The sequence below is a fragment of the Uranotaenia lowii genome, chromosome 1, assembly GCF_029784155.1.
Source record: "Uranotaenia lowii strain MFRU-FL chromosome 1, ASM2978415v1, whole genome shotgun sequence".
Taxonomy (NCBI): Eukaryota; Metazoa; Arthropoda; class Insecta; order Diptera; family Culicidae; genus Uranotaenia; species Uranotaenia lowii.
Genome location: NC_073691.1, coordinates 2,741,507 through 2,768,677, shown reverse-complemented (window position 1 = coordinate 2,768,677; position 27,171 = coordinate 2,741,507). Strand labels below are relative to the sequence as shown.

At 38.0% G+C, this 27,171-nt stretch overlaps 2 protein-coding genes across 2 annotated transcripts; one reads left to right on the top strand and one right to left on the bottom strand.

The window, feature by feature from the left end:
- The first annotated feature begins 2,612 nt into the window (after window positions 1–2,612).
- LOC129738924 (xenotropic and polytropic retrovirus receptor 1) lies at window positions 2,613–27,171 on the top strand. Its single transcript, XM_055730253.1, has 8 exons — window positions 2,613–3,102; window positions 10,139–10,491; window positions 24,000–24,892; window positions 24,965–25,248; window positions 25,321–25,515; window positions 25,589–25,758; window positions 25,817–26,106; window positions 26,171–27,171. The coding sequence occupies exons 2-8, from the start codon at window positions 10,423–10,425 to the stop codon at window positions 26,292–26,294; spliced, it is 2,025 nt and encodes a 674-aa protein (XP_055586228.1). The 5' UTR covers window positions 2,613–3,102; window positions 10,139–10,422; the 3' UTR covers window positions 26,295–27,171.
- Window positions 17,329–23,197, bottom strand: LOC129738925 (ovochymase-2-like). Its single transcript, XM_055730254.1, has 6 exons — window positions 22,420–23,197; window positions 22,129–22,362; window positions 21,995–22,068; window positions 18,579–18,673; window positions 18,300–18,520; window positions 17,329–18,228 (listed from the first exon to the last, which is right to left on the bottom strand). The coding sequence occupies exons 1-6, from the start codon at window positions 23,093–23,095 to the stop codon at window positions 17,588–17,590; spliced, it is 1,941 nt and encodes a 646-aa protein (XP_055586229.1). The 5' UTR covers window positions 23,096–23,197; the 3' UTR covers window positions 17,329–17,587.

The window sequence follows — 27,171 nt, the reverse complement described above, 5'->3', positions numbered from 1 at the left end:
GAAAATCCAACTAAACGAGAAAGGAAACAAAAGCGGCACGACGAAAAAAGTTATTGGCTTTCGTTAATTTTAAACGTGGTTTCAATCTCTGTTGTCGACAGCATGTTCAGAAATGTTATGAAGTTTTCTAAAAACTTTAATTTTCAAACGGTCACAAATCTAGAATTTACTGACAAATTCAACTCAAAATATACCAAATCGCGAGTGAATTCAAATTATTGCAAAAACATCGATGAACGTTTTTCGGTGTGTAAATAGAGAAAGAGGCCACCAAAGGGATAAAGAAAGTAAAGGGGAGAGAAAAACGGGCGACTGTTATTTGACGTTTCTTTTACTTTTTCTTTCGGCGCAGGGGTGTATCCGAGCCCAATAAACAAAAATCGAAATGACTCACTACTCAAAAGGGCGCACTCTATATGCATCTTTTACATAAAATATAAATAAAATATTTCAAAAAGAACTATTAAAATGCCAGTGCGAAAGCTTTGTAACTGTACGCTTCAAAGTTACATATTTATTTTTTTTTTTTTTTCCAAATAATATTCTTTATTAAGGCCTTTTACTTTTTACAAGTTCTTATGTGCCGTGGGTCAATTCTTTTCTTTAAACTAATGGGTTGGAAGGGGTTTGAAGGGGAAGTGGTTGGGATAGGAGGGGGATAGGAATTATTTTCACTGTTCATATTCCGTGTCGCGGAATTTGTGTGAATCTTGTCGCTTTCGCGTTGTGGGTCTTTTGAAGATTCATCTTCAGAAACCATCGGGGATGGCAGAGATGATTTTTTTCGAGGAGGAGAAATAGTCGAGAGTGTTTTTTCTGGAGTTTTGATTTCTGTCGGGTGATGATTTCTTTTCTGCTGTTGCTGGTGTTGTTGTTGTTGATCGTGATCGTTCGGTTGACTCGATGATGCAGGTCGGGAGATTTTTTCCGTCTGTTGTTTTCGTTTTTTCTGCTGGAAGTGTTGATCGCTTTGGAACTTGACGACTGCTGCGTAGCTGGTGCTGGTGGTGTTTTGTGTTTCGGCTATTTTACGAGCGGCTGCGAGTGTGATGTTCTTTTCAGTTTTTATTTTAAGCACTTCGGTTTCGTATACATATACTGGGCAGCTACGATCGAGTGGAGCATGGTCACCTTTACAGTTTCCACAATGTTTTGCTTTGGCGGTGCAACTATCACTGCTGTGAGACTCGGAACAAACAATACATGCTTCTACAGCAACACATTTGTTTTTAGGGTGTCCATATTTGAGGCAAAGTCGGCATATCAGCGGTTGAGGATAATAGAGTCGGGTCCTGAGGCGAATAAAACCGAAGTTGATGAATTCGGGTACCACTGTCGAGTTTATTGTTAAAACAATTGTTGCTGTTCCTACAACCCCTGTGGGAGTTTTTTTTGTTATCCTTCGGACTGCTGTAATTTTTTGCGGAGCAAGCTCTTTTAGCAGATCATCGTCGGTCATGCCTTCCACCTCACTGCATTGAACAACGAATTTCCGAGTGTTTAATTCGGGATGATGTCCTATTTCGATTGGTGTACCGTCCATTAACTTCGTTAGAGAAGTCATTTTTCTGGCTTGGCCTTCATTCCTAAGCTTAAGAACGTACCTTTTTTTGTTTCTCTCGAAATAGCCGCTCTCAATTTTGCCCGCGTGCTGCGCAATAGATTTTTCAATAATAAAGGGATTGTTGGGAAGATTTGATCCATCTTTAGCCTGCAGATATAAATAATAAAGGTTTCCGTGTACGTTCTGCGGATCCATCCATTCCGGAATGGTTCTCTCGGGGTAGTTTCCAGGGGAAGGACTCATCCTGCAGTAAAACCACTTATCACTTTCACTCTCATCTAAAAAAGATTTACAGTTGCCTTCCAAGAACGTATGTCGAGCGCGTTGAGAAACACGTCCGATCACGGCGAAGGCAGAGAAAAAACTGTTTAGTTACATATTTAGCTGTGATAGATGTTTAAGCCTGATTAAACTGTTCATGGGGCTTGTGTGCAAGCATACAAAAAAGGCTTTTATATAAATATATACTAAAATTTGAGAAATACTGGACATTTGTGGGACCTTTCAGATCAGAATAAAATGTGTCATTTATCGAGACTGCTTGAGAATTGCTGATTCTGCTCTTAGATTAACATGAACATGCTTCCATACTATTTTTCTCTGACTCTGTCTGTATATTCAAAATGTTTGTTTGGGTTTGTGTTTGCATATTGATAGGACCGAACATCAACTTGCGCCTCCTATACAGCAAGATTAACTTGTATTAATACGAGCTTCACTAAAAATAAATTTTCATTTTCTTTAGCTGCCTCAACATGGAGAGAGATCTGTAGTGGGATTCTATAAATCAGGGACATTAACTCTTTCCTGTTTTTCATTCTTCTCGTGTGTTTAAAAGTGAATTTATTATAGTCGTTTATTACATCAAATCAAAACTAATTTTCTGTAGAAAAAATCCATAAAATTTAAAATAAAAGTTTCAAGGTTTCTTAAAATTGTTCTACAAATACTTCTTCTTTTTTTCTTACGGTGTACCCGTAGTGACATCCGCTTTTTTGTTATTTTCGTTTCCTCTGGACCCTGTTTTTTTTTCAGTCCTTTCCTTTATCCCGTTGAGTTCGGTTCGTTTTCCTGCGCCTTCCGCTGATGGCGTTTGTTGTTTGCCAATGTTGACTAATAAGCTTACTCCTCTCTTGGTGTGATAGTTTTTTTTATGGTGAATATTTTATTTATAATTCTATACAGATTGATTGTTTTATTTTTGTGGAATTTGTACGCAACGATCACAGCGAATCAAAAAGACTGTGCTTAGTTTAATTTAGAAATGTGAACCATTGTGCGGAACCCGCTTGGATCTCGAAATCACGCAAGAATAGAATATTTACTGCGCCTCTTGGTAAATCTTGGAGGGCCTCCAACTAGGAAGGAAAACTGGAACATAAATTCCTCTGAAAGTGATTGCTCGAGGGAGAAGGGATCTGAATTTGATTTCTATTATGTGAGCAAACAGCTGATTATCGGAACTCGTGAACTGGAGAATCCTGTATCCTGGAAGGAAGCGTGTCTGCGTTTACAAATCATCCGGAGCGCTGCAACAGGTATGTGTTTATTTTTCTTTTGCTCTCCTGAACGTCAAACAGATAGGAAAGGAGGGGTTTAGCGCATGAATGCAAGGGCAACCGACTTCGAGATAATTAGATGCAAAAATGCAACAACAGACTGCCTTCTGGACAAGTAAAATGTAACAAGAAAATCTGTAGAACTAGCAGCTGATAAATGATATCACGATCATTGTAAGTTAATCTCTGCCGTAACTTAATATTGATTGTTACCAAGTCCAGCTAGGACCGTTTAACTGGAGGCCACAGTTTAGATCTTATCATTGATCCTGCAGTCATTCTGGTTGTATATTCAGATAGACACATTAGCATTGATGTTAGAAATTAGAGATTTAAAAAAGAATTCTTAAAGTTAAAATCGTCTCAATCAAATTATAAAGATTATTAAAAAACATTCATACAGTCCCCCCACAATCATAAGTCACTTAACGTATCATTTCACCACGAAATGTTAGTTGATTCGGGTGTTAGTGGACCAAAAATCAAGCTTTGCATGAATTTCAGTCATTAAATATTCCCTCTTTGATTTCAAACATGATTTTGTTTCCAATTTTGTTGAAAAATAAAATAATTTACCGAAACAATCAACGTTTTTCAAAACCACAATTATGGGTCAAAATTGAAGCTTGTAACAATTATTAGTCATATTGCCCACAATTATTAGTCACATAGAAGTCCATGGCAACACCCGAATATCAACATGAAAATCAACAAGTTTCTGGCAAACATTCAGGGGCATTCTTTCCCAGTATACGTTCAAGGGGCAATTGGGTTGAGCTAGCAACCAAGAAATGTTTTGTTTTGCTTGCGAAAAAGTGACCCATGATTGTGTGGAACTTGGTGGATTCTGTAACAATTATGAGTCACTTTTATTTTGCCAAATATTATTGAATTTTCGCATTTCATTCGCTCTGTTTTATTTGGAAAATGTAAACTCTTCTTTTGTGCTTATATGGGACCAATTCATTTGGTTGGAATCTTTGAAATACCCGCATAAGGGGCTTAACGGTTTAAGATGTCAACCTTATAACATTGGAATTTTATGCGATGGTTCCACAGCTTATAGTTCACCTTTGATAAAAAGTATTCAAACAGCAATTTTACTGTTATCAAACGCACAGATAATATTTTTAATGCATTTTAATGATATTGTCGATTAACTAAAAATAATAATCTGATATAATTTCTTTTGGTTTAGTAGATATCAGCAGTTCTAATGATCGGTGACTAATAATTGTGTGTGACCCATGGTTGTGGGGGGACTGTATTTGTTTTAAAGAGACAAATCGCAGAGGTGACTCAGATTCATATGAGCAGATAATTGAAATATCATCTCCTCTTTTCGATTACTGTAGCACACAATGATAACAAACAGAATCTAGCTTATGACAACAATATCTTTCGAAGCGAGTCCCACATAATCTAATTTCGACAAGTGTGTAGAATGTGTAAATATTACCTCCGCTTCTCCTCCGAATATAAATTATCAATAATGAAAAACCTTTATTGTCATAGCCACGAGAAGACTAAGTATTTGAGATAGCCAATTAACGTTTTCAAATATATCTTCGGTGCCGCGGTTTCTTTGCTGTTGCTGTTCAGTAATAGAGATACTATTATTTCGCGTTATCAGTTTATATTTGCAATGTGCAGCTTTGCTTGCTTGCTTGCACATACGAAAAGGTATGGCTGCGCATCGCTTTCCGCTCTCCAATTCTGTTTCTGCCCTAAAAACCGGTTATCATTACAAGCGGGAGTAATTTTCGGGCGAATCTTTAATATTTTTATAAGTAGGTACCTACACTGCCGGCCAAAAGTTTGGGATCACCCACTAAAAAACATGCAAATTTTGATCGTTCATATCTCAGCCGTCTTAGGACATATTGAAAATCTTATGATCTCATTTGAAAGATAATGAGCAATAGCTATCTCGGAGGTATTTTGCCCAAATATAATGTTTTAGTTTTGAACTTAAAACTTAACCTAAAGTTATACCATTTTCAAAAAATCGCACTCAATATTCAAAGCCGATCATCTCGGGATAGGGTGGACCAAATCTCAAAATTTGAGTGGCATTAGAATTCCTGTTCTTTACTTCTCAAAACAAAATCAAAAAAATTTAAGAAAAAATTCAAAAACGTATTTTTAATTAATAAAATAGACACTTGAGTTATCGTCCAAAAGTTTGGGATCACCTCTTTGTATGGTGAGTTTGGGATCATTCTTATAAAAACATGCAAATTTATTTTATTCATATCTTTCTCATCTAACATCGTATTGCAGATCTGAAGGGTTCATTTGGAAGCTTAGGAATTGTTGTTTTTTAATAAAATCATTCAAAAATTTTATTTTAAGGTGAGAACTATAAAAAAAATCTGGGAACTTTCAAAAAAACAAATAATTTTAGCGGATATTTTTATGTTTATCACTTCAAAATATTATTTTTGAATGAATTTATCGAAAAACAACAATTCCTTAGCTTCCAAATGAACCCTTCAGATCTGCAATACGATGTTAGATGAGAAAGATATTAATAAAATAAATTTGCATGTTTTTATAAGAATGATCCCAAACTCACCATACAAAGAGGTGATCCCAAACTTTTGGACGATAACTCAAGTGTCTATTTTATTAAATAAAAATACGTTTTTGAATTTTTTCACAAAATTTTTTGATTGTGTTTTGAGAAGTAAAGAACAAGAATTCTAATGCCACTCAAATTTTGAGATTTGGTGCACCATATCCCGAGATGATCGGCTTTGAATATTGAGTGCGATTTTTTGAAAATGGTATAACTTTAGGTTAAGTTTTAAGTTCAAAACTAAAACATTATATTTGGGCAAAATACCTCCGAGATAGCTATTGCTCATTATCTTTCAAATGAGATCAGAAAATTTTCAATATGTCCTAAGACGACTGAGATATGAACGATCAAAATTTGCATGTTTTTTAGTGGGTGATCCCAAACTTTTGGCCGGCAGTGTATCTCGTTTCTGTTGAGTAAAAAGAAAGAAAATGACTCTCGTAGAATGAGGCACAAAATCAGGGAATAAGCAGGACATTCACACCGTTTTCCTCGCCATTAACGAGAGCGAAAAAAGTGCGATACAGTCCACAATAACAAAAAAAAACTTTATAGCCCCGAAGATTTACGGCCATTCTCTGAGTGTGACTTTATGTACTTTGGTCAAACAAAAAAAGGAAGGAAGGAAGCAGTAGTTTGATCGGTAGATTGGGTATATTTTTGGAACCTATACGATTTTTTTCGCGCTGCTTCAAATTATCTTTGCGTTTGTCATGACTCAACCGCATTAGATTTGTGTTTATGGATGGATGTTACTGATTCTGGGATACAGTCTTTGTTCGTTTGCTCTGATGTTTGTTTGACCAATTAACATATTTTCGTGTTGCTCTACGATTTAGTAAGCAATTTTGAGAAATATTTTGCTATTGGAATTTAATCACAGATTAAGCGAGTTAAGCAGTATCGATACTAAATTTCTTTTAAAGTAAATATGATTTTGATGAGTTAATCTAAAGTTGGTGTACTCTAATTTAATGGGTGAAAAATGACGATAGGTTGACAAAAAAGTTCATCTTTCAAGAATTCTTTCAAAATTTGCCAAAGCGCGAGGAAAGAAAGGAGCCCGAAACTTAAAGAGGCTGTAAACAAAGAGGCGCCATCTCATCCCTTTCCAAATAATGAGCTTGCAACCCTGCTGTAGGGCTGCCTTTAAGACTGCTTGGTTCTGCTCGATTGGAATGACACTGACAGAAAAGGAAAAATTCCAATCGTGACATTTCGTCTCTTTGTTTACTATAGGCTCGTTACCGAAACTATGAACATTTGACCTATCTACAACTTGACAAGACATTCTGAACACAGTTTTCATTTCAAGAGCTTTCCCTGAAGTCAGGACGACGAAGTTACATTTCAAGAGTCATAACAGATGACTCGCAGCCCTACTGTATTGCAAATTTGCCATTGATTTCTTGACAATTGGCATAAATCTGTGTGACTGCTTCCATCGGTGTAATATTCAGTTGTATTCCATTGAAATGTGTGAGTACTTACAGTCCATAAAAATGGAAATAGAAGTTATGTCAACAAATTACGAAGGATATCAGTTTTAGGTGGTATTGCCGAACTGTTCGAATTGGTCGTCATGGATCCGATTTACGCTACGAATCATACTGGAACAAATCAACGAATTCCAAGACTCTCTTCTGTTGGTGTTCGTTGATTTCGAAAAAGCATTCGACTGACTTAACCATGAAAACATCTGGGCGGCTTTAAGGCGATGAGGAGTCCCAGAGAAACTAGTCCATTTCATCGAAGCACAATACGAGGCATTTTCGTGCAAGTTCTTGCACAATTGTGTCTTGTCCGAACCAATACCGGTAACTGCTGGAGTGAGACAGGGATGTATCTTATCACCGCTACTTTTTCTAATCGTAACGGATGAGATTCTGACTGGAACGATCGACTGTGCACCGAACCGAGGATTGCCGTGGAATACTTCAACAATGGAGCAACTGAACGACCTTGACCTGGCAGACGATATTGTTTTGCTCGCCCAAACACAACAAGACATGCAGAGCAAACTCGACGACTTCACCGAAAGCTCCACGGCAGCAGGTCTCAAAGTCAATGTCGGAAAGATCAAGTCCATGGAGCTCAACACAGGAAATCCCTCCAGTTTCATGGTAGCTGGGCAACAGGTTGAGAAAGTGGAGTGCTTCCAGTATCTTGGTACCCAGATAACGCCTGATGGTGGTACCAGGAAAGACATCGAAACCCGGATCAGAAAAGCTCGATTTGCATCTGCGAGTCTCCGGAACATCTGGCGCTCACGTCAGATATCTCTAAGGACGAAAATTCGAATCTTCAACTCAAACGTCAAATCCGTATTGCTGTAGGGGTGCGAAACTTGGTGCACATATGCGGTGACGACGCGAAAACTGCAAGTATTTGTAAACCGCTGCCTGCGGAGTATCAACCGCGCTTGGTGGCCTGGCAACTGGATCTCACATGAGGAACTACACCGCCGGTGTTATCAAAGGACGCTAGAGGTCGAGATTTGGATTTGGTACACGTTGCGAAAAGATGAGAACGAGATATGCAGAGAGGCGCTTGAATGGAATCCAGAAGGACATCGGAGAAGAGACAGACCTAGATACTCGTGGCGGCGAAGTCTAGTCGCCGAAATCCGAACTGTCGACGAGAATCTTGACTGGGACCAAGTGAAGACGCTGGCTCTGGATCGCCAACAGTGGAGGTCTTTTACCACGGCCCTATACACCGGAGGATCGGTGCGGGAACATTAAGTAAGTAAATAGATCCGATTTTCTCATTCCACATTTCGACACGTATACATTGACGGTTCTAAAAATAACAACAACACTGGGACTGGAGTTTTTCTGCCACCCAGGAAAATCAGTCGCGACTTGCCAAGCGATTTCAGTATTTTTTCATTAAACGTTGCTTCTCAAGAATCGAACAGAAATGAACCCACCCTCCTTACTGACTCAGCAAGCTGTTTGAACGCACTCTATAAAGGAACTTCCCGACATCCGTGGTTCCAATCCTTAGAAAGCCATGTACGCAAGATGCCGATGCTATTCGAAACGTAAGAACCATCATATGGAGCTATCCATCGATATGCCAGTTCTGCGGCGTCAGCTAGCTCTTCAGCAGGTGTGCCTCAAGGTAGTTATCTAGGCCCGATTACCTTTAATAACTATTTTACTGATGTGCTTTCACTCTTCGACAGTCCAAAACTTACGAGATTGATTTCCTGCAAAACCATTTCAAACCTTTCGCACACTGATGTGACATCAACTGCCTGCCTTTGAATTGCAGTAAATGGGCAGTCATCACGAAGATCGTAGCCTTTTACGGCGGACTACTTGCTAGAAGATGAGTCCATCGCGCGGGCGGACTGCACCAATGATCTAGGTGTAATACTCGACCGAAGGCTGGAAATCAAACACATACGAACTACGTCGTCGATAAAGCCTCTGGAAGTATTGGATTTTATTTCGAGTATTAAAGGACGTGTATTGCCTGAAGAGCCTGTATCGCTGCAAAGCTAGTTTCATCCTCGAATACGCATCTGGTGTCCCTACTACCAGAACGGAACCGAGCAGCTCGAGACTATCCTGCGGCGTTTCTTTCTATATGCTCTCCGATACCTAATCTGGCATGATCCGTTTTGCCTGTCAAGCTACGAACATCGATGCCGTCCCATAGACATGGATTCTCTTCCTAAAGACACGCAACACGAGTCTCTTTCGTCGCCGATCTATTGACATCTCAAATCGATTGTCCGAAGCTATTCCTCTTAGTTTGAACAACTACAGAGCTATTAGAGCTAAACCGACACTGTACTAGGTATAAGTGATTTGCTTCATGACAAAAGTCCATCTGCCTCTGACCGGTACTTTGCCCAAGCCAGCTGTCCAATAACTGTCTAACAACGCGCGCTCCCGCATGCTGTCTGCTTGTAAAAGCGCAAATCGTCCCATCCAATTAGGTAGGGAAAATTACACGCTATGACATGTGCTACCTCTCTACACCCAGAGCCAAGTGTGGCTGCTAATCATGCAATCTACCAGAAGCGCCGCCAGCCAGGAGGAGGTGCGAATAAATAGGCCATCATTCGATTAGTGATCATGCATATACAGGTTGCCACTACTGAGAATAATCGCGAGACTCGAGGGGCCTGTCCGCTAATTAGTCTTAATTAAACGGGTAGAATCTTTGCTAGTGAACTGAACGATTGGATACATATTTTTGGGAACACGAGTGTATGGTTTTAATTCCGATTGGCATTTATAATAAGCACTCAAAACAACTGATGCTCTAGCATTTCGATTGGTGAGATCGAGGGAGAGATGCTGAATTTCATTTTCCTCTTTTACTTACACAGGCGGTGGACAATGAATGAATGTGTGGCGTTTGCCTCGGCTTAGTAAATAACGCGTTCCATTTTGCTCTCTCAATTTCTTTCAGATTATTTCAACGAGCCCCGGCGACGGACGAAGTGTCGATCGGGAACCAATCAAGCAAGAACAGTGATTTGATTCCTTCCGAGCGCAAATTCTGTGAACTGCTCAACTCTCAACACCAAAAGTGTCGTTATTCTGTACTATGTGCATATGTTTCATACTCGTTATATTAACGATTGAATAATTGTGGAGAAACAAAAAAAAATCAAAGTGAAGCGTCCAGCCAATAGTTTTAAGAAGAAATTGTGTACATACCTATACGTAGTAGATTGAAAGTTACTTTCAAGCATGAAGTTTGCGGAACATTTGTCCGCACACATTACTCCGGAATGGCGAAAGCAGTACATCAACTACGAGGTAAGTAAAGTTGAAACAAACTGATTTGAAGATGTATTTAACCCTACGGAAGTTCAAATATCATATTCAATGCTTATCAGTTGCACCTACTTTTTTTTGCTTGTATTAAAGAGAAGTCTAAAATATTTTGGCCTTGACTGAAATCGCTTGCCAGCCAATTGTACGACTGACGGCGGATGATGTTTCTGAATTTTAATTACACATATGTATTATTATTGGCCAGGACTGTCTCCGCCTGAATTGGGTCGCAAAGAAAAGTTATATTTATGGCAAATTCTTTCTTGTCTGATCGAATCTTCACAGAGACGAGTGACTGTACTTATGGTTTTATGTGGCCCGACTGACATGTTGTGGTGTTGTTGTTTACCTTCCACTGTGGTTTTTGATTGAGTTAAACATGCAATAATTCGGACGCCTGTCCCTCCCTCACGTAGACGTTCTATTTTCGATAGATATCAAAAGAACGTCATGTATCAATATAAAAACTCAAAAATATTACTAGTCACATTTTTTGACAATTTTGATAAAACTGGGACACATAATTTTTAAAAGATTTTTTTGTTGATGCGAATATTGCAATTTACAATACTTTTCGGTACCCATGTTTATTTTATTACATTTCGAGAGAACTGATTTGTTAACGCAGAAAAACAAAACGGTAAACGTTAAATTGTAATCATAATGGAGAGTCATGTGACCTGTTCATTTGATTGCTGTTTTACTAAACGATGTAATCACGTGAGAAATTCGTGAGAAATTTACTGAATCTCGTGCATGGTAGAAGCTCCTTCAATACTCAAATGGTATGAGCATTTCTGTGACGGATTTTAATAACCTCCTCAACTACATTTCTGTATAGATTCAATTCGAAAAAACGATAAACGATGCATTATGACATCCTTAGAAGCAGTACAGCAGCTTCGATTGGTCCAGATAACTTTGGGAGGCCTTACCCTAGCCGTTTGGTTTGAAAGACACATTTCTCGGTGATAATGATAATGACGATGATAACCGTCATCTATCTCTGATAGTAGAAGAACAATACAGGAATGGTTTGGCAGACGTAAAGCAATCACACGAGTACCTACGAAGGATTACGAATCATGTGCGAATTATTTAGTTTTATTGCAACAATTATACACTTGTAATAGCCCGTCTGAACAATCCGGTCGCTTTGAGAAGGACCATATTTGTTTATGTTTGTTATCAAAAACGTTATTATGTTTTTGCATATCGACGTGTCATGTCCATCGCCAATTATTATTCGTAGTGGAGAATTGGAATAGAAAAAAAACAACATAAACATGAAACAGTCACAGCGACCGAAACTCCCGTGAACACGCGAGGATGGCAACAAACGAAAATAGGTACCTACCTAGTTTACATACATTATAAGTATTTTCTTTACCGCCATTCAAAGCTTTTTAGTGCACCTTCGTTGTAGTATCTACGTACCTACCTATCTATACTTGCCTTGCCTTCGAAGGTAAGCTAGCAAGCTACCTTATACTATCTGGAAATGAAACAAACTAAGCCATTTCGCATGGTCTTAGTTTTTTTTTGCAACCTAACCAACTGATGACGATCAACCAACTTACCGACCTTCAATTTTTCAATTTGCGTTTTCTATATAGAGGCACTCTATGTGGGGAATCTCCAGTTTATTTCTATCGATTTTAAATAATAACAAAATAGCTAAGCTATAGAATAACTCAACTGCATATTAAATTCACGTTTCGAAAAACGATCAACGAATCTCATTTTTCCCATTTAAATTTTTATGTAATTCGAAACATAAAAAAAACAATGTTTTGAAAGACAACCCAGCCTGCATCAGTAAGATTCAGTTAGCTTTCTTCTACAATATGGGTTTTTTTTTTCTTATGTTATAATCACAATTTTTCGTTTCTATTTTCCATCATTTTTTGAATGCATTTGGCCTCATGTTTGGGACTTCTGGAAAATGACAAAATTTGACAATAAAACAATTTTTTCGGGGACCCTGAATTCTTGGAATCTTTAATTTTGGATCATTACTTTTTTTATGGACGCCCAGAAAAAAAAACTCCCTAATCAGTGTCAATTTGACCCCCTTGACTGTCAATTTGACACTCCTAGCTAAAAACCGCTGTATCTCTTCTGTCTCAACCGATTTTTCCAAAGTTTATAGTTTAAGATACCTCGGGATATAACCTCAAATATGATTGCCAGACAAGCTCCATCTTTATTCTTCAATTTTCCGTTATTCAAAGTCTAAGAAAAAATATCCGAAAAAAGTGCTTCTGAAAAACGGAATGCTCAAAAAAATTTCACTTAGTGTCCATTGTCCAAGAACAACGGCGCGTTAGCCAATTACACCACAATAAACGTAACGAAATAGGTGATCATTTTCATGTACGAAGATGTATCAAGATTCAAGATGAATTCAGTTAAAAAAACATTAGATTTGATATAATTTTATGTTTATGGTAACGCACGGTTAAGTTATGTAAACAATAGTTATACTTTATAGTTTCACGGATTTCTTTTCTTAACAAATGAATATCTCCGGAACGGCGGAAATTGGCTTGGGTGAACATTATGTCAAATTTCACGCTGAACACATTAGCGCCTTAAAAAAAATGTGGAGGTCGTTTGAAATAAAATCAATTTATGTTTTAAAATACAAAAATTTTAGGTTTGGCAACACTGCACACAAAATTGAAATTGACAGTAACGATTGACAAAAATATAAACTTTAAAACAAGGGTCTTACTAGGCTTGCCAGATACTTTCAGAAAAAAGCGGGACATTTCACGAAAAAAAGCGGGACACAGCGGAAAAAAGCGGGACATTTAGGAAATTTTAAAATGAGCCTAATTGTGTAGCCAAACTTATACGTTAACAATCAGCCAAAGTGGTTCAAAGAAAGTACACTGAGTACATGACATCTATTCACAGTGATTTTTGCACCGTGTTGTTTCCCACGATTCACGCAAATTAACACGTTATTTGGGAGACAATATTTCAAGTCGTACATGTGAACGGCGGATTTGATACCGCGTTAAACACTATTGTGTAATTTTTATAGAATAAGTTTGTTTGGTAATTTATTTAAAAGTTTGAAAACATAAAGAAAACTTCCATCCATCAAAGTATATAAGGATAATTGAGTCGGAAAAGGTGGTGTATAATATTTGAAAATTTAACTAAGATTCCTTCGAAAGAGTTTGTCTATATAATTCTATAATTTATAATTATCTGGAGGCAACTTTAACAAAATATTTTTTCATACATTGGCTTACGTACTGCAAGAACACTTAACTGAATCAGAATCTTACTGTAATGCTAAGAGCTTTAGATTTATTCTGTATTGTCTAATATAAGCTATGAAACAAGCTGCTTATTTTATGAAAAAGTTGATAAGAAAAATTTCTGTTCATCATAGAATTAAAAGTGAGACTAAAGTTCCTGTGTTAGTCAGTTAACTTTGTAAAAGTTTTCCAAGAAAAAAAGCGGGACATTTTGAGGAAAAAGCGGGACAGCGGGACATTCAACAAAAAAGCGGGACATGTCCCGCTTTTGCGGGACGGATGGCAACCCTAGTCTTACCTCATCTGTAGCTTTTACGGTTCCCAAGATATTTAAAAACTAAAATTACTGTTTTTGGGGAAGAAAGTCAAACATTTTTAAAAAGGGAAGGGGCTCCCATTAGATTGGTGGTGGTCCGATTCACCCAAAACTTTGAATTTTTCATATTTACTTTACAATGAGTCATCCTACTGATTTTGGGCCCAATCGGAGAGGGTCGTTGCATTTGCATGGTCACTTGGTATGGAATGACTCATAATGTATAAAATAAAACTGATTTCTCACTTATACAAACGCTCTTTATCAAGGTACTTATTGTCATCAAACAGAGAAATTCTAAATAATTTCAATGGAGCACTTAGGATCAGAGGGGTGCGAGTGATTTTCTATTAAAACTGATATAAACTGTTTTTTTTTTTGGAAATTTGAAGTATAGACTATCATTCTGTAGAAGACACAGGTAAAAAAATATTTCGATATTTTTAAGCTATTTATAAAATAACATGTTAAGGAAAATCCTGTTCCGTTTGATGCCAGAAGGGTGCAATGCACTTAAAAGATATAAAAAAAGTAGTTTGCCGTTTTAACATAAATATCGTATAAACTTTGGTTTTTCTTTCAGAATCATTAATTTTAGACTTCTTGAGACACACTCCATCAAAAATTGAGTAGAATAATATTGATTTAGAAAAAAAAACTTTGAGGCCCGTTTTCTCGAAATCATCAGTTCGGCACTTGCACCCCTCTTATCCTAAGCGCCTCAAACGTAACTTATGTATATTTTTCATTTTTTCCTTATCAAACTTATTTTACGTTATTCATTTCGACTTCTTCTACACAGCAAAAATTATTTACTGTAAAATTACGGCAAATATCCTGTAACAAAAAGGAGCAGGACATTTACCATAATTTTACAGGTCGTAAAAAAATTACAGGTCAATCAATTTTCAAGGAACCAATTATTTTACAGTCTGGTTTTAAATTACAGTACTGTAAAATGTTAGTTCATTTAATTGGTTAGGCTAGAATTTTTAACGTTGTTTTGAAAAATATTAAATAGATAAAGAATTGTTTTCGGAGGAAAAAAATGGTCAAAAAATATGGTTCAAATAATTTATTTTACAATCAAATAAAAATTTAAAAAAAAATAACGCCTTGCCTAAAATAGAACTTGTGGGTATAATAGGATGTGTTATATACATATCAGCAGCGTTCGAAAAAAATCTTGGCAGAGGCTGATTGAACACAAGCATATCGGTAATCGTTGCTATACTTTCACAAAGTTGTTTGCCACATCGTAGTATAAATTCGGAAAATACGAAAAAGAGTATTCATCTTTGGCCAAATTCGCATCAACCTGTAACGTATGAAACAGTAATTATTATTTTCAATCGTTGATGATAAACTAAATTTTCTTGAGGACAACTTTACAAATTATTGTATCACACTCTGGATTATGGCGTTTTCCTTAACCGAAAGTGAAGCCAATATGTTGGTGTTTCCCTTTTGAGAAGGTCTACCCTTGGGCGTATTCAGATTCCGAGTTTTAACTCACCATTTGACGAATATATCTTTAACAGTTGTAAGCGAATTTTAGTAGTGCTCTTATCGTCAAGTTGACTAGAATTTACTAGAAATCGACTTAAAGTAGTGATCGGACGACAGATATGTCAGGGCAGGATATTTTATGTACCATTTATCTAGCACTTGCATACGACATGTCCTGTTTCTCTGTAGGAGGCTATTCATAATTTGATTACTATTCGAAGTCAATTTCATCGTTCTTCGAGGGACAACTTTCTTCGGTGAATCGTGTAGTGACATCTTTGACAAAGTAGTTTATCACAACACTATTAAAATTCCTTAAAGTTAATGCTGATAAAAACGAAGAATTTTTACACTATTTTGAAGATGGCTAATCACGAACTGATTAAATTCATAACAAGGATCATCTTAGATTAAACCTAAAGGTTCGAATCATTTTTTAGAATTGATTATTCCAGAATGTTGGCTTCAGGAATGGGAATTGGATCACCTTTTTCAGAACGTAATGCGTAATGCTATTCATAAGGCCTTGAAAAAAGTTTCAGAAATCGTAGACTAGACTAGGCTTCTAATTGTGAAAGATTTAGAAATGCATAATAGGGCAAATGGTCACCTGCAGTACGACTGTTATTCCTGGAGAGATTGTGATACCGTCACTTAGTGGAAATAGCCAGCCAGTATTCCCGGATTAAGGCAAAAAGACACCGCCAACGTTGAATCCAGCAGGAAATCAAATGGTTTTCTCCTCTTAGAAGCAGCTGTCCGAGTTTGTTGGTCAGTCAATATGCAGTGCGAATATACTCAGAACAATGAAATCCGAAGCATTCCTACTTTTTGCGGTGGTGACTTTAATAAATATTCGTAGGTTTTTCTGCAAACAAAAATATTCATACACAATTGCTATTTCCACTGCTAAGGAAGAATCTTACCTGAGAGCCTGCACAGAAGCACACAAGAATTGCCCCAATCTTCCTAAACTTTACAAACCGACAAATTGCGAATAAACATCTCGATAAGTTTCACGCAAGAACAGCGTTTTCTATCGGATGCAGATCTATGAAACATAGCCGCTGCTGCACATCCGGAAGATCGATTACATCGTTGCTTTCAGATTTCGCGCTTTCCGTCGGAACAAAGTAACGGTAATTTGACCGGTGCTGTTTCCGAGCCATATTCATTGCTCACTTTCACAAATATCGCCGATAGAGCCGGTTGCCACGACGATGGATTTTCTTTCAGCGGGGAACTGCCGGAGTTGCTTCAACACAAAACGAGAACCGAACCGAGGTAAAACAAAAGAAAAACCTATTTTTGACGTTTTGCTTTTTCATGCCGAATTGGGATGCCAGTTGCACTTGATTTTTGTAATGTGCGACTGAAAATTATTGGACGGCACGAAATCACGACACGTAATTTTTTTTTCGACCTGTGAAATTACGGCTAATGACATGCTCCTTTTTGTTACAGGAAATTTGCTTTAATAATAAATGGATTTCCTTTACTTTCGAACAAAAGCATTTAAAAATGAATGCTTTTTTATTTACAGGTTGTTTTATTTTACAGGAAACCATTTTCAGTGACACGTAATAGTCATTATTTTTTTCTGTGTATTCTAATCAAGTTTAGTTATTTAAAAGCTTTCCACCTTACATAGTCCCCATTATCTTTTTTCTTTTGAAATCAGTCTATCACGAAGCTTTGCTTTACACGGAAAAAAATATTGACTTCCTAAGAAACTGCCCGTAACGTTCGGATTTCAATGTCTCTATGTTCTAGGTAAATTGATTTTTTTTGGGCGATGCATCAGTCGATCGTTTTTTTTTTTGTAGATGTCAAATCACTTTCAAATGCTTTTGCATACGTTTGTTTATAATTTAGGAACGCCAGCATCGATAAAAAAAAAACAGTTCGATTGAAAATCAATTTACGAACACGCCGTTAGTAAACCTAGTCGATTTAGGGAACTGGCAAAATTGGCACACTATGTTGCATCAGCAGATATAATAGGAACCGCTTCAAGCAACGAAAACATTTCCGAAAAACTATTCACGATACTTTGTAAGAATGTATCTGCAGCTTCCTGCCGTTTTTCCCTGTTTGCATCTTCGTATTGTCTGACAAATTCTGAAAAATTATTCCAGATACTTTCTAAGATTTTTACAAAAGCTTTCTGAGGTTCTTCTACCTTTGCATCCGTTTTTATCCTGATTGTTATTATCGATTCTGTTGTTCCTTCTGGTGTACCCATTGTTGTTGTTAGTGTTTCCATAGGCATCAACTGTGTATTGGCGGTTCCAGCTGCTTTGGTTCCTTCGCTTTCCTTCGCCCACACAATCTGCTCGATCCAATCCAAAACAGGAGCCACTCGCGTAAACACCAGAAGTTTCCCGTAATCTAGTTCTCTTATTGAGAGCCCTAGTATGGTGTACTGACAGTTTCGGCTGTTGAATTTGACCACCGGAATGCCAGGAAACTGCCAGAAATGATAGTTCACTTGGTCAATCAAGGTGGCACAGCCCTCGATAGGAAGCAATGGGTTCCGGGTCAATTTCCCGTACGCCTTCAAACACTCTTCCCGAGGCATTAGGAGGTTTTTGTTCCCTTCCAACCAATGAAATATTCCTGTCGTGTAAAAAACAGAATTAATTGTAAGTAAGGCATCAAGCTTTTCTAGATTAGAGCAAAATACGAACTTGTTCCCTGATATTCTTTCCGGAAGTCATCGTACAAATTTTCACTATCTGTGTTGGCCAAACAAGCCGGAAGCAGGCTTCCGCTCAGCGTCAGAGGTTCCCTTAGCTTCATCAATGCCAGATTAACTCCTTGGTACTCATCAACGTATCCCGGATGACGGTAGATTTCTTTGACTGAGTGGAATCTTCCATCGTAACGAATCTGCAGATCTTTAGCGCTCCTTAAAGTGACAAACAGCTAATTTAGAACTAACCCAGTCTTAATTAAGTAGTCTGTACCTGTTAATAGTGCAAGGATAAATCGCGTTAATGACAAACTGCTCGCTGATGATGTTTCCGAAACAAACTTGCTCGGAGCGGTAATAAATTTGAACCTACAATGGATAAGGATGAGGAATTTAGACAGAAATTATGCTGCTATCAATAGTTAAATTAAAAGTGTGCATGAGAATTTAAAAGCGTCAAACGGATTTGGGATTTGTCATGCTCATCGTAACAGCTCATCGTTTTTTTTTCAACACTCACTATGCTCAACTATTTGATGCAATTTTAATCACAATCACTTTCCTTTATGCATGCACCAGAAAAGGTTTTAAACCGATGTCTTATGTATATAATATAATTCTTATGTATATAATATAATGTTAATTGTAATATAATTGTTCTTAACCGATTTTAATTGCATCTGAAGCTAAAGATACCCCATTTTAGCACCTTATAATTTTCTCCTGTTAGCTCATTACAGCTTGTGGTTCTCAAATCATTACACAAATCATTTTAGGAGCATTTTAACCAAATTTGAAAATGGATGGTTGGATGGTCCATAAAAGGGTACGTTCCGGATCCGGAAACATTGGGGACTGTCGTTTAGTTTAAAAAAAAAATAAATTTTTAGAGCAAAAAGCTCAAAAGCTAGAGCCCAAGAAGCGGATTTTACAGTTTCGTTAGAACAAATGGTGTAAATTTCCATACACAGTAAATTCTTACCTCGATTTCCAGCAAAACAGTTTTGCTCAAAATGCCGTCGAAACGAGAAGCGTTTCGTTAGCACGTTGTACAATTCTACGAACTGCACAAAAATCTCGGCAAAAAGTGTACAGTATAACATTTTAAAAGTGAAAATGTGGCGACAAATTATGGACGCAAAAGGACTTCGTTCTCTTTCTCTTGCCTTCAACAACAAGGATTCACTGAGCCAACGGAATGCCTCCAAAAAGTTCAATTGTTTTCACCATTGCATAGGCATGATATTGAAAAAAGTTGGAATTCAGTGCCGAAAGAAGACAAGAGCCCCAGTATACACTGAGGATCAGATATCGACTAAAATCCCAATGCCGCTGGATGATAAAAAAATATTCCGGAAAATGTTTGGATTTGGACGACGAAAGTTACTTCCCTCTTTCGAAGACGCACGTCTTCGGAAACAATCGATACTATTCCGAGGATACTCCGAACATTAAACACAGGTTCAAACATAAGTTTGAACTTTAAGTCGCGAATGCCATAAACCATAATCTGAGCGCTAATAATCATAGCAGCTTTGCCTACTAGCGACACGTCGCATACGTCGCGACGTTGAAAATCATAACGACGCATCGCGAGTATCCTAGGAGACTTGATGCATGCAACCCCCTGGCAACTTGACAGTTCTGGCGAGTTTCGTGTGCCTGATTGAAATCCGCAGGTGTCGCTTGTGTACCGCTTGTTTACATACTTTTCGAGCCATGCGTATGGAAAGGGCAGATCATCAAATGTGGTGCAAATCATAAAATTCGAATGAATGAAAAAAAATCTCAACCGAAATTATTATTCTCATTGAATATTCTACATATTTATTTATTGTATAGGAACAGTTTTCCATAAACCGAGAAATGTTCTGCTATAATTTGAAAGTTTTGTTATACTAAAATTATCATATGTATCGCAGTTTATAAAAATTATTCGATGATTGTTGTGGTAATGTTTTGTTTTACATTTATTTTGTACGATCGTCATCAATAGTTTTGGTGGAAGGGGTTCTTTTCCCAAAAATCTGCCGTATATCAGTGAATTATTTTGATCAGTCCAAAAGTTTTAAACGTAATAAAGGACATACAGATTTACGTCTGTGTGCCCTTTATTCGACTGAACTTTTGAAAACAGATTCACTTTATGTATAACTGAACTAATTTTCAATTCTGAACGTTTTTTTCATTTGTTGAATCGGTTAAAAGAAAACATATTTCCATATGCGTCCTTCCGACATGTTAAGTCGCTTGATTTTCGATTTGACAGAACCAGAGAACCAGAAAAAAACTGGCACACGCGATTTGTATGGGAAACGTCAAGTTGCCAGGGGGTTGGATGCATGCGACTGACGGCCTAAGGAAAATAAACAGTAAATAACGTAAATAATGTTTGTTTTCTACATTGAAATCGCCTACTGGACCGAAAAAAGGATAACAAACCTGCGAATGACAGAAATCTCGCTAGTTAAAAGTGTCGCTAGTAAAACTGTCGCTATTCGGTTTGGTGCTATACACATAATAAAACGACTATAATCGAAACAAAAAAAAAAATTGGACAGAAAGTGATGCTGTACATCGCCATTTCCGAGAGAGGTATTTCTAGGCCATGGTTCAAGCCGTCTGGTTTGGCTATCAATAAAAATGTGTATCTACCATCTACCAGAATGAATGTTTGAAGAAAATTTTAATGCCGTTTCTACACAAACATCATGCAGATGGACAATACGTGTAATGGTCGGATAAAGAATCATCGCAAATTACAATCCTTCCTGAATACCCATTCGATCCCATTTATATCCGAGAACCACAACCCGACAAACCTACCTTAGTGTAGCCCGATCGAAGATTTTTCCAGAAATTTGAGCTCATTGGTGTACAAAAATAATTGGAGAGCCAAGAACTGCAATTGATTGGTAAAATCAAGAGATGTATTCACAAAGTTGACATGAAGGTCGTACAACGCTCCTGTTCCGACATCAATCGGAAGTTTCGCCAAACAGCCGATTATGGACCGTTTTCAACTGTTTACCAATTTTTTTTTTTAACAATGGACAATGTACCTTTAATTCCAATAATTCAAATCTTCTTCAAGTGTACTTGACTTTTTTCAAAGCTTGAAAGAGAAATTCCCAAATTTTAGTCGCCACCCGTTATTCACAAACTTGTGTTTATTTTTCTTTTTCGAATTAAAGAATTTCCAGAACTGACGTCGTTGATTGGATTTAGTTTCTCTCTCGTTTTTTTTTAAATACAAACCGAATGGGATTCACGACGTGCGTCTGTGAACATTCTTTGAATCTCTTTATAAGTTTCCTTATCCTGGACCAACCGATACAAACTTGGCATGGGGTCTTCTGGTAGACCAAGGAACAATTGGACTCCTCAAGGTTTGAATTCGGAAACATATATATTTTTGGGACCAACCACCCTTATGTGTGAAGATTCCCAATCAAATCTTGACATTTGGAACATTTCTTGAGATAAATTTTTACGTGCGCCGAATTTAAAATTTGTATTACATTAACGTGGATCACTTCTCAGTTAGTTCGACAGTTTTTTTTTACTGGAATTTGACAACCCATAGTTTAACACTGAAATGTGGTTTATCACATTGTTGTGACTGATTTTTGTTTTTTTTTCTCCGATATGACATACATGCACAACAATCATCTAACTAAACAGTCTTACCTCATGTGGTTTCTTGTTGTTCTCACACACGCCGTTCTTTTCCTTCTTTGCGAATTTTGCATACTCCAGGCATTCTAAAATAGGTTTGGGTTTCTTAACAATCTATGGCATTTCTACGTAAAATCCAAAAATACTTTTTTCGCTGATCCGTTTCGGTTGATGAACATCCACCCAATTTGTCTCTCCGAATGTGATGGCGCGAATCCATCCATGATAGTAGTCAACGTTCGTAACAATGATGTACTTGTTAGTTTCACAGTTCCCTTCGGGTGTTTTCCCCGCAAACGAAACAATCCCACGTAATTCGTAGTATCCTCCAGAACTAAAGTACATTCCGCCTCCGCTATCTCCCAGACATACGCTGGTGCCTGCAAGATTCTTGAATAATCTCACTCTTTTTTTTGCGTTTTTAAATTCGAACTTACCATTTCTATCGCTAGCGCAAAAAACAGCCGCTGAAATAAACCGTCCAAACAGCACATGATCACTACTAACGCACTCGGTATTGTTGACAACCGGCATCCGGGCGGTTTTCAGCGTCTCCGAGATGTCGCCTGTTTCAGTCAACCCCCATCCGGCGACCCACCCTCGCTCTCCCTCCAATTCGTCTGACTCCCTCAAGTCGCCCAAACAAATCGGGATAACGTAGTCGCTGAACCTAACTGGATCCTCCAACTCGAGGATCGCAATGTCGTGGCGATTGCGGGAGAAATTCGGATGGACGTGGATGTTCTCAACTACTTTAATCTGAACCCGGCTCAGCTGATCGCCCAAATTATATTTCCCGAGATGAACCGATAGGTCACTCGTTGACATCGATTTGCCATTGGAACGAACCACGCAATGAGCTGCAGTCAGGACGTGCCGTTGATCGATCAGGGTGCCGCCACACTTGTACTCTTGCGAGCTGTTTGACTTCCCATGGTACAGGGCAACGTGCCAAGGCCATTGGCCGGGCTCGCTGGCCCATGCGTGATGGATAAGCTGCTCTCCGAAACGCCTGGGAACTCCACAACGAAACTGCGCGTTGTTGTCATCGATATCGTCCGAAGATACTCTGCCACTTTGTAGCACAAGCGCTAAAATGATCGCAAACCACATATCTAACCGATTGTATCGAAGTCGCTTGAAAAACTGATCGGCGTTAGCCTAATACGCATGTGTTTTTATACATATTTTAAAAATCGAAAATCCCTGACCATGGGTAAGCAATCTGGCTTATTACTTGGATATTTCGATGGAATCTTCCTACCTAAGTTAACATTTTAAGCATTGAGTTCTCCCGAAAATATGCAGATGAAATCTGCAAAAGCGAAAAACCGGTCTTAAGTCGAAGACTGCTTAATAAATGTCAATCGCTCCACCAAACCTCTGTGGAGACTATTTATTAAACAGCGGTTTAATCTTTATGTGCGCATTTTAGAATTTTAATTTTCATTCCCAACCTGTTATGTTCAGTCACATCCTGGATCATATGCTGAATAAACCATGTGTCCCGATGTGTCAATTTTAAACTCCTGACTCATCTGCTGTATCTTCCTTTTTCTCACCCAGTCTGTACAAAATTGATAATTTTAAATCATTGTAACAATACATATGTAAATATAACTCTCAGACAATATTTTATACTACAATCATTTATTTTAACATTATTATAAGTCGAAGAGAAAACTCTAAACACGCATACTTCAAAAATAAGTTTGTAGAGCAGCTCTCAAATGCTCAAAACCATTCTGTGCATTAGTAAGCTGCAGTTAGACGACAAGATCATTACCATAAAAATGTTGTAAAACGATGTAAAATCGTAGGGGAGTATTGTATACAAATAAACAACATCTTATTTGGGATAAGTGCTACACGAAGCTTGTTGAAATCTTTTGGGAAATGAAAAAAAACGAAAAAAATGAGAGAATATTTATGGAATGGAAAGATTCGGCTTTATCATTAAAAAAAGAACGACCCAGTTTTTTTTCTAATGCGATCCTCCTTCGATCCCCCATTTCAGGAGATGAAAGCCATGCTGTACACGGCCGTGGAAGAGGCGCCGGCCCTGGACAGCGTGGAGGAGGACATCATCAAGCGGCACTTTGCCAATTTCGACGAAAATTTTTACAACTACTGCGACCAGGAGCTGAAAAAGATCAATACCTTTTATTCGGAAAAGTTGGCAGAGGCAACTAGGAAATATGCGGCCTTATCGACGCAGCTGAAAACGCTGCTGGAGAATCAGCAGAAAACCAAAACCAAAGGACATGCCTTGAAGAAAATTGCGCTACCGTACCGGAAGGCGCAGGAACTGAAGCTGGCCTTCAGTGAGTTCTACTTGAGTTTGATCCTGCTGCAGAACTACCAGAATCTGAACCATACCGGTTTTCGGAAAATTTTGAAAAAGCACGATAAGCTGTTACGCTCCGATAATGGTGCTAGATGGCAGAAGGAGCAGGTCGAATCGAGTCATTTCTTCACGAACAAAGATATCGACAAGCTTATAAACGAAACGGAAACGACGGTTACGACCCAACTGGAAAGTGGCGATCGTCAAAAGGCCATGAAGAGATTGCGGGTTCCTCCTCTGGGCGAGCAACAAAGTCCCTGGACAACGTTCAAGGTGGGCTTGTTTAGTGGGAGCTTTGTGGTGCTGTTCATCGCTGTGATTTTGTCGGCGATCTTCCACTCCGGGTCCGGTGAGAATCTCAAGATCGCGTTTCGGCTGTACCGAGGTCCTCTTTTACTGATAGAGTTCATCTTTTTAATGGGCGTAAACATCTACGGTTGGCGATCGTCCGGTGTTAATCACGTACTCATTTTCGAACTGGATCCAAGAAACCACCTATCAGAACAACATCTTATGGAAATGGCTGCGATTTTTGGCGTTGTTTGGACTCTGAGTTTACTGAGGTAATTTTTTATTTTGTCCATAATCTTTTATGAAAAGAATTTAATATTTTGTTCCTTCCTAAAAAATTACAGCTTTCTATACAGCGCCAGTCTCAGCATACCGCCGTACGTGAACCCGTTGGCGTTGACGATCGTAATGATTGCATTTCTCATGAACCCCTTCAAGGTGTTCAGGTACGAGGCACGATTTTGGCTGTTGAAGACAATAGGGCGAATGGTGGCCGCTCCGTTCTTCCACGTGAGTTTCGCCGATTTCTGGCTTGCCGATCAACTGAACAGTTTGGTGACAGCTTTGCTGGATTTCCAGTTTTTAAGCTGTTTTTACGTAATGAACGGAAACTGGCTGGAGGCTGGAAGTGAGACATACAACAACTTAAACTATATTTCCAATTTGTTATTAATATACTATTTCTAATTCTTTCCAACAGACACTCGCCAATGCATGGAGGAAAGTTTCATCATCAGACCGATTGTGAACTGCTTGCCAGCATGGTTCCGTTTCGCACAATGTCTCAGACGTTACCGGGATTCGAAGGAAGCGTTTCCTCATCTAGTCAATGCTGGAAAGTATTCAACAACGTTCTGTGTTGTGATTTTTGCAACGCTTCGAAATTTTCATGCTTGTAAGTCATAATTAACTTAATTTATATAAAAAACCCCTTTATAATGCTATCAATTATTCTGCTCGTCATGAAGCAAAATACGAAGATGCGTACGATAATCCGTATCTGTGGCTTTGGCTTCTTAGTTCCGTAATATCCTCCTGTTACGCATACACGTGGGACATCAAGATGGATTGGGGTTTGTTCGACAAAAATGCCGGAGAAAACACGTTTCTACGGGAAGAAATTGTGTACTCGACACCTGTAAGTTCTTGATTAACTTGTTTAAATACTGTTAGTATGACAATCATTTCTTCTGCAGTTCTTCTACTACTTCGCCATTATCGAAGATTTGCTGTTGCGATTTGTGTGGGCAATTTCGTTTGCTCTCACGGAAAATAGGATCGTTTCCGGGGATCTGTTGACCTCGGTTCTAGCCCCGCTCGAAGTGTTCCGTCGGTTTGTGTGGAACTTTTTCCGTCTGGAAAACGAACATCTCAACAATTGCGGTAAGTTCCGCGCCGTGCGAGATATTTCAATTGCGCCAATCGACTCCAACGATCAGATTATCATCCTGAGAATGATGGACGAAGAGGACGGTGTAATCAATAGGTAAGATTTACTAAGTACAAATCAAAGTTTTAATTTTTCTAACGAATCTTCATTCTTATTCTAGGGCCAGCAAGCATGATCGCTCTAAACATAAGAAAACCAAAGAAGACAAAAAACCGCTCCTGCCTGCGTTCAAAGGATCGTTGCAAGATCTCAGCATAGACATTAGTAGCTCTAAAAAACTTTGAAGAGCAAAATGAATTAAGTAACCCAATCAGCGGCAGAAAACGTATAACATGGAATTCTTCATGAGATTGTACTGGTACAAAAGAAGCGTACTTATACAGATGATGTTATAAGATGTCACAGGAATCGGTTGCCAATAGTAGAATTTCGTATATACCTACCTATAATAGCGAATTATTCACATTCCTCACCATTCTGGCTTGGAATTCGTACTGCGAGGATGTGTGATAGAAAAAGGCCTTAATTGGAAACCAATGTACTTCCATATTATTGTTTTTGTTAGATAACTTTGCAGTAAGCAAGCGCACACCTTTAAGGAAAAAAGTGATATGCAATACACCTAGGATGCAAAAGTGGAAATGCCTTATAGGAAATATGTCGGGGCCTTATTTTAGAGAAATTGTGACTGCAACGAAAAGACGCAATAATACTAACCCCTTCTCAATCAATTCTCTGTTCATTTTCAAAACTAGATTCGATTTTTAAAATACATATGGCAGTATTACTTATCGATTCACTGAAAGGGGAAAACAACATTTATTACTCCCGTCTCCAACCCATAGGATTCAGTTATTGAGTTTGTGCTATTTTAATTTTAGACTTATGGTTCAAATATGATTTCTGTTTTTAAGTATTAGGTTTAAAGATGTCAAATGTTTTAGATTGTTAAATACATAGTATAAGCGTGTAGGTAATTTTAAAACAAAAACGAAAAGTTTTGCCTTCATTATGTTAACGGGCAAGTAAAAATACCGCGCAAAAACGATAGAAAAATCGTGCATATTTTTTTTCGAAATTGGCAAAAAGAGTGCTAAGCCGCATAGAAGGTCAAATTTGTGATTTCATTCCATTAAACAAATAAATCAACAATTTCCAGTA

What these genes read in the sequence shown, in the direction of transcription:
- LOC129738924 (XM_055730253.1), top strand. Translation starts at nt 10,423, where the DNA reads ATGAAGTTTGCGGAACATTTGTCCGCACACATTACTCCGGAATGGCGA. An exon ending in AGCAGTACATCAACTACGAG is followed by an intron (nt 10,492 to 23,999) that starts GTAAGTAAAGTT and finishes CCCCCATTTCAG; the next exon opens with GAGATGAAAGCCATGCTGTA. An exon ending in AAATTGTGTACTCGACACCT is followed by an intron (nt 25,759 to 25,816) that starts GTAAGTTCTTGA and finishes TTTCTTCTGCAG; the next exon opens with TTCTTCTACTACTTCGCCAT.
- LOC129738925 (XM_055730254.1), bottom strand. Translation starts at nt 23,095, where the DNA reads ATGTGGTTTGCGATCATTTTAGCGCTTGTGCTACAAAGTGGCAGAGTA. An exon ending in TTGCGCTAGCGATAGAAATG is followed by an intron (nt 22,363 to 22,419) that starts GTAAGTTCGAAT and finishes AGAATCTTGCAG; the next exon opens with GCACCAGCGTATGTCTGGGA. An exon ending in GAAAGAATATCAGGGAACAA is followed by an intron (nt 18,229 to 18,299) that starts GTTCGTATTTTG and finishes TTTACACGACAG; the next exon opens with GAATATTTCATTGGTTGGAA.